The 8,010-nt window shown below is 37.9% G+C and overlaps 1 protein-coding gene across 1 annotated transcript; it reads left to right on the forward strand.

The window, feature by feature from the left end:
- The first annotated feature begins 6,073 nt into the window (after positions 1 to 6,073).
- Positions 6,074 to 7,741, forward strand: LOC149051144 (GFP-like fluorescent chromoprotein amFP486). Its single transcript, XM_089193855.1, has 4 exons — positions 6,074 to 6,150; positions 6,400 to 6,618; positions 6,842 to 7,051; positions 7,552 to 7,741. The coding sequence occupies exons 1-4, from the start codon at positions 6,074 to 6,076 to the stop codon at positions 7,739 to 7,741; spliced, it is 696 nt and encodes a 231-aa protein (XP_089049981.1).
- Positions 7,742 to 8,010: the final 269 nt, after the last annotated feature.

Consider the following 8,010-nt stretch of genomic DNA (forward strand, 5'->3'; position numbering starts at 1 on the left):
TAGCCCAGATAGGCACTTACGAACCAATTTTTAGTTATATGGTAGCCTTCACTCTCGATAAATTGCAAATATATTACCCATGTGATCAGACTACAGCTTTAATTCCGAAAACTTCAGAAACATCTCCGGTCAGTCTGGCTTTCTTTTACTGCCTCACATTTTTCCTTGTGCTGTGACTGTTAACAAGTACTTTCACCGCATTTCCAATGTTTCTTAAAGAGCTCGGATGTTTAGAACATACCGATAAGTGTTATATTTTTTTCCATATTGTGGCCAAAATGACCAGTGGCTCTGCATTGTCTGCAGATTGTCAGACTCTAGACGTCTTGGTAATTGTTAAGGTGTTATTTCGGACCCCTCAACAGTTAATAATCGTTAAAATTAGAAAATAAGATTGAGTTCGATGTAATAGTCTCTACTTTTGTTAAGACGTTGACATTAATGTTGATTTGCATCTGAAAATATGCCGAGAGTTCCAATAGTTCAGAATAGAAACATTTTAACTTATCATAGGGTTTACGAACGACTTGTAACAGGAGTAATTCTTCGCTCTTGTTCAAAAACTGTTTAATGTGATTATTTTAGAAAATCAGACTGAGTTATTTTTGCGACTGGACGCAATAGTCTCCACTATTGTTATGACGCTTCGTACCAATGTTGATTCGCATCAGAAGAAGCAAAGATTTATTGCAACAATTTTAATAGTTCGAATGGAGTAGTTTGTTCACATGTAATTCTTGCGTATACTGTACGACTCGCTATAATAAATGCGGTAGAACTGGAACGAAATGGCTGTTTTTTTTTGTGTTTTTTTTTTTGTTTTAACCTTTATTGAGGAATGTTGTGTTGTGATTAAAAAGAACATCGACAAAAAGCTTGCAAATAGAATTAGTTACCAAATATGATACAAAGGATGCTTAAAAAGAATGTTTGGTAAGGGGGTCCAAATCTGCGAAGGGGGGTCCATATCCGCTAGCGGATTTGGACCCCCGGTCCAAATCCGTGGGGGGTCCAAATTCGCTGTGACACCGGCATACCAGGAGAGAAATCAGGGCTTAAATACCCAAAGCCACTCAAATCTTTGCTTTCCATGAATCAAGTAAACCTTTTTAAAAGTTAAAATTCTCATTAAAATGTAATTCAGTCCATTTTAATAACTTTCGATTCTAATTCGTTACACTAATTTTGGTTTCAATTTGAAGAACCCGAGAAACAGGCCATATGGCAAGGGGAAAAATTTGCACAATCACGTCACGCAATATATCAAGCTAGGTTTGTCCAATTGATTTTGATGGTCGCAGGGAAATGTTGAGTTTGTCGCTCAAAACCGTTGTGATCCATATGAGCGTAACATCATTAGTGATGGGAAAAAATCTACGGAAAGAGGGTTAGTTCATCGGGTTTCGTATACTAAATCTCGGGAGAAACTCCAAGAATTATTTCAGAGTGTATGCGTGTTGTTTTGTAAATATAAACACTGCAACCTATTTTAACTTGTTTTTATGTCCTTTTAAGCAACGCGATATGTTTGTTGTGACCAGAGTGCCAAATTTCATTCTTTAATTTTGATCTTCTCCACACTGCGTAGGTCATGACTTGATATTTCAACGTAAATTATCGAGAAGGCGCCTTCCGATCACTTTTGTCTACTTTGTAAGTCACGCAAGCGCGCAAGCGTTACGAACGATCACGTTTACGCAACGTTTTAGGACAACTCGGCATCTAATCTCCATTCAGTTGCTGTGAAAACCTAAAATCCTCAACGTAGAAGATAAACGAACGAAGCTTGAACGGTCAAAAGGAGATCTTGGTCAATTTCTAAGAATCATACAAATGATCTTTGACACGAGCGCAATTGAGCAAACACATGGATTTGCGTTGTTTTTAAGAAGTTGGTGGATGAAAGCTAGAGATATACCCGCGGGTTTGAGGCAATCTGTGACCTCATTGGTGTATAATCTATGCACTGATATACTTTTGCAGTCCGATTAACGCCTACATTTTGAGAATTCTTTCGTACAAAGTAGTGAATTTTTGATATGCAAATAACGGTCAAAGAGAAGGGTCTCCTCTGATCACGCTGGTATGAAAAATATTCAGCTGAAGTTTCCATATTTTGTCTGTGAACTAACTGAATACACCTTGTAACTTGCAGCAAGATAGAATTCCGTGAGCTACATTGTTGCAGTCGCTGCACGCTGGAAAAAATCTTTGAAATTTACATTATCGATCTGTCCACAGGGGTGGTCTGGCCAAAAATCATTTTTGGCTTGTGGCGACGCAAAAAAAGAGAATTGGTGAACAACGAAACTATTTTTGAAACATGTGTCCTAAACCCTTTTCATGGGCAAAAAATAAAAGAAAACGTTTTTCCGACGGGAAGTCGAGAGGACCGCTCTTAGCGAGAGTGGCACTTAAATGCACCACGAATGACGTGCACCAGTTTGGAGGATTCCCCCTAAAAAAAATTTGCCCGTTTCCGCCCCGCTTTATGTAACCATGCGGCAAATTATACAACTACATGGTGTATCTGTCGAAACTGGAGTTAAACAAGTCTGCTAGGTGAAATCCCCTTATCATACTTCAAAATAGGGGATTTTGTATGTACAAGTATAATACAGGTATGTCTAACAGACAATTTCAAAAAGGTACGTGACGGATTTTTGTTAATTGTACCGCTGCAATCCAGTTTGTAAAAAATATTCTTTATTTAGATTTCAGTGATGAATTTCATTTCTATAAAGTTTGAATTTGGTGTGATAATATACAGACCTAGCTGAAATATACTTCTTAAAAAGTTTATTTTTTATGTTGACTGAGACCCTTAAAGTGGTGGTTATCCATGGCTTAGATTTCATTCTTTAAAACGTGTCTTCGTGGATTTGTAGACACTCAGGATCAATTGTTCGTTCGAGGCTGGTTGCTTATTTGAGCATTACGTGTGAGAAAGAGTTTATAATTTCTCGATGCGAGCTGGCAGTCGATTAAGCGTCAAAAAAAATTTGTAGAAAATTTGGTTTAACACAATATGTCGTTTATTTGCTCATTTAGGATAAGAGTTAACCTAAGAGGAATGTATTGGGACCAAAAAAAGGGAAAAATTTGGCGTCAGTTACCCTTTAGGCAACTCCCGCCAGATTTGCGGGCAAAGATATTGTAATGATCGTTGCAGGAATAAATTTTCGTGCAATATGTGTTCGCCCAGGGAAATTGCATGGGGCTGATATTTACATTGGAACATCAAGGTAGAAATTATTGAGTGGACGTAACTGAAATTGGGTTAGTCCACTCAAGTTTTCGACCGTGCGTGATCTGGACGAGAGCATAAGGCGTCAACATCGAAAACAAACATGGCGGATCGACAATTCGCTCTCAGACAGTATGAGAACAATGACATCATTTAAAGATTTTAAGACAGCTAAAAAGAAAAAGAAAATGAACTTTCAGTAGTAGTTTTAATGAATGAATATTTAATTGATTTAAATATTTTTCTTTCTCGAAGATATTAGCTCAATAGAGCTGCTCAGATAATTCGACTTGAAATAAAGTGTAGGTATGTATGTATGACACGATCACACAATTGTAATTTAAAAATGTGTATAAAAGGATACAGTTTTTGGATAAGTAGACTCTTGGGTATCAAGCAACGATACTCGTGATATCCAAAGGTCTTCTGCGCCTGAAAAAGAGGTCGACAGAAGAGAAGATACTGGGGTAAGGTAGCAAAAGACAACAGTTTCAAAAGTTTACGAATGCTTAGATATCGATCTTGACGAAGTTCTATTTTATGACGAAACGTTTTGGAAGAAAGAAGAGAGATCATCTGAATGGGATTCATCGTGTTTCCATCAGTAGAATTCCTAAAGATTTGGAGGAGCGTTTAACATATTTGTCCCTTTCCTATTGTCAATAAATTTTAAGTTTGAGGCAGGAATTAAGATGTGTTACCAGCGAAGAAACTGCCTTTGTAACCGACTTTCGACTTCAAAATGATCAGCACGACAAACTTCACGTTTGGGGAAATTGTTGAAGAATTTAACTAATGTCACTTGGAGAAAATTCAACTCAAATTAAGCAAGATTACCGCTAGTGGGTATCTTCCTTTGTTGTGTTTTAGCTAAAGAACGGAAACGGTTTTTTTTAATTTTAACTAAATAAAATAATAGTCCGACCCTTGTTTATTGTATATGGTAACTTTTAGTGATCTCAAAGGCAGAAGAGAATACAAATTATGCATGAAAACACAACGCCGCTGCGTGCGTCATAAACAGGTTAAAACTTTACGGAGGCACCTTAAAAGTTACATAACCTTATGCAATATTACCTCATGCAATATTATGGAAAAATGGAAAAATCGACCCGCGACAGTTTGCGCGTTACATGACAAGGTATGCAATATTACCTCATGCAATATTATGGAAAAATGGAAAATCGACCCCCGACAGTTCGCGCGTACAGGTCACTCGACAACACATGCTCTTCTATTCGTGTTAGAAGCCATTTACGAGGCAGTAGCTTGTGCTGATCTAGGAGCCCGGGTCTTCTTCGCTGACCTTTCGAAAGGCTTTGATCTAGTTGACTAAGTTGCGAATTACAGGTTCATCCCGCGCTCATTAATTGGATTTCTGCGTTGCTAACAGACAGACAGCAGGCCGTAAGAATAGGTGCAACATTTTCAGATTGGAAATTCCTCAATGGAGGTGTGCCTCAGGTAATTTAATTAGGAATGATACTTAGTTTTCACCATAATGACAAACAACCTTTTGGCTGATTTGCACCCGAGAGTCAAGTTTGTGGATGACACGTCTGCCATAGAAATACTACTCAAGAACTCTATCAGTCTGCCCAATTCGACCGTCTCTGACATTCACAATTTTTCTGTGGATCACAACATGAGACTAAACCCAATTAAATGTAAAAAGATGTTAATTAACTTTATGTCATATCCTAACTTTACTCGAAGACCATTAGTTGTGGACAACAACGGTATAGCACGTGTATCGACTTACAAGATTCTAGGAATATTTATCGATGGCGACCTAAAGTGGAATAGTAATGTTGATTACATATATAAAAAAGCTTGCAGGTTTTCAAGTTTTTAAGTTTTCATTGTATTATAACTTGTTAATTCAGTAAGTTACTGCAAGAGAGTTTAATAAACTGTTATTATCATTATAATATTACCTTATACAATATTAGAATTACGTAATATTCGGCGACATCTGGCAAAGTTGTTAAGGAATCCTCTGTCCCAAATAAGGGGTTCGCTTGAGATTATTTTAATAAGTTTCAAAAATAACTGCCAGCGGTAGCTCGCCGGAAACGCTTAAAACGCACGCGGGCGTTGAAAGCTTTCTTAGTTCGTTTCTTTCCTTTTTTAACTCTTCGTTTGAATTTACTGTTAAAACTGTCAACGATAGAAAACAATTGTAAGAAAGAAAAGGGGAATCTTCCTCAAAAGCGTGTTACTTAAGCGACAATCGCTTATGTCACAATCTGATTGTCTCTCTTAGGCAGATAATTATCGAAATCTTTCGATACCTAGGAGCAACTTAAGGTTATAGTTACATAACTGATTAGCCTTGAAACTTAATCTGCCAGTCTTGCAGGCCAGAACTGTGGAATCGCTCGGTTCCATCGAGTTCCATTTCGGAAAAAGAAAAAAAACAGTCTGTAATACTTCTTTAATAACATTAATAACTGATGTTAGGTATATTTAGAGTCTGTTTATGCCATATTGAACCTTCGTGCTTTGCTAGGTCGTCATGAAAACAGGTCACATAAAACGTTGTTATTTCCGGCAAAAATAATTCCCAGTCAAATTTGGGAAACCAAAGAGGTGTACCATCAATTTGATTCAATTGCAGGACACACCTCTTAGGCGGTAACAGTGCTCGTTGCTCGACTTTCCGAAGCAGATTTTAAGATGTCTCATTCAAAATGTGTAAGTGAATTGTAGTTTACATGGCTAATAGAATAGGCGGGTTAAGTGCCTCTCAAGATAGAAAATGTTTTTCTCTTGACGGTTTTTGATAATTTTTCCAATGTTCAGGTTTTAGCCGATACCATAAGGATGACGTGGCTTATGGAGGGCTGTGTCAATGGTCATGCGTTCACCATCGAAGGAGAAGGCACCGGCAAACCTTACGAGTAAGTTTATGTGAAATAACGATCAACCTGTAAGTTGTCCTTTTGCGTGGATGCATTCCGTTTGCGTCATCTGCGTATGGCTCTCTTGGAAAAAGGGGTTTATAATCTAAGCTTCATATAGTAACTCGTCCAGAAGTCATTGTACGAAAGTCACTTATGTGATGAAAACGCACCAAAATAGTCATATGCTAGTGATTTCGTTAATGAAAGACTACCATATCGAAAATCCTCTCCATCTGAATATTTCAGAGGCAAACAAACCGGGACATTCCGTGTTACAAAGGGTGGACCACTTCCATTTGCCGTTGACATAGTGGCACCGACCTTGAAGTATGGATTCAAATGTTTTATGAAGTACCCTGCTGGTATCCCTGACTATTTCAAGCAAGCATTTCCCGAGGGTCTAACATACGACAGAAAATTAACATTTGAAGATGGAGGGTGTGCCACGGCCACCGTGGAAATGAGGTGAGTAATTACTTACTATTTAACTGTTAATCAGCCTTTTAACTTGCAGATTACACAAAGATCTTTGAGTTACATCTTTGAATGATCTAAAACAAAAATCATTTAAATTTTCTTGCATAATCTGCAACACTACACTACTGAAAATTCACGACGGATTTCCATGATGAATATCATCATGATGTTTTATTCATTTTGCGTTCTGAAATGTTTCCTACTTCGACAGCCTCAAAGACAACACTCTTGTGCACAAGACCAATTTCCAAGGAGGCAACTTTCCCATCGACGGGCCTGTCATGCAAAACAAGACGCTTGGCTGGGAACCAACCTCGGAGAAAATGACTCCTTGTGATGGAACAATCAAGGGAGACACTATCATGTACCTTTTGGTCGAAGGAGGGAAAATGCTGAAATGTCGATATGAAAACAACTACAGGTAATTACTTTGGCTTCGACTGCTGTGTACAGACGTGTATCTGACTTAATCTTAATGGGTTTCCCTCCCGAGTCCCTAAATAGTCACCCTCTGTTATGTAACTTTACAGTATAAATTCAGTCCATTGTTATGAAATTACGTAATAAGAAGCGGCGAACATAACTCATATATTCAGATGCAGTGCACCCGACAGTCTAGAGTCACCTCCGAGGTTTGCACGTTTTTTTCATTCGCCAAATTCGCTTAAATTTCCGAGTTTTGTGATCATAACTTTTTAACAGCATCGGATTACAAAACTGCAAAGCTGGATAAAGGTCCATTTGTGGACATTTCTCTGAAATTATTCTGATCGCTTACGATCATAATTACAACTCGAACGCGCTGTTCGGAAGCTGTCTTCATCTTTGTGGTTACCAGGGCGTCGAAGTACATGACTCAATATTTATACTTCCTATTTCAGCGAAAAAATCACGGATCATTATTGATTTTTTTTCCTCCAGAGCCAAGAAGGTGATACACGAGATGCCACCGAGCCATTTTGTGGATCTTCGCCTTGTAAAAACCAACCTTGATAAGAAAGGTTTGAAGTTTCAACTGGAAGAACATGCCGTGGCAAGAATCCTCGAAGTTCGAGGATTACTGGGGAGTCCCTATCATTGTGAGTCTCTCTTGTACAACAACATGAGATGAATAAAGAAGAGCGTTTTAAACCTCAATTGTTTGTCGGTTTTACATGTCTTTTAACTTTCGATTGATTATGAGGAGTTATGAAAGGAAACGAACCAAATCCCTGCTTTTATTATTCTTTTCTTGCAGAGAGTGCGTAAAGTTCGCTTCACAGTTGTCAAGGCCCAGATTTTTCTTACACTGACCTATGATGATTACATAATTTTGATTTCAACTTTATAAAATCATTCAAATCTGAAAGAAGATATATGAGAATTGGTGCCAAAAAGAAA

This window comes from Pocillopora damicornis, chromosome 2 (genome assembly GCF_964200805.1).
Source record: "Pocillopora damicornis chromosome 2, jaPocDami1.2, whole genome shotgun sequence".
NCBI lineage: Eukaryota > Metazoa > Cnidaria > Anthozoa > Scleractinia > Pocilloporidae > Pocillopora > Pocillopora damicornis.

Bases quoted from the DNA above. Each gene is read 5' to 3' on its own strand.
- LOC149051144 (XM_089193855.1), top strand. From the start codon at position 6,074: ATGACGTGGCTTATGGAGGGCTGTGTCAATGGTCATGCGTTCACCATC. The intron at 6,151-6,399 runs GTAAGTTTATGT...TGAATATTTCAG, and splicing joins GGCACCGGCAAACCTTACGA to AGGCAAACAAACCGGGACAT. The intron at 7,052-7,551 runs GTAATTACTTTG...TTTTTCCTCCAG, and splicing joins CGATATGAAAACAACTACAG to AGCCAAGAAGGTGATACACG.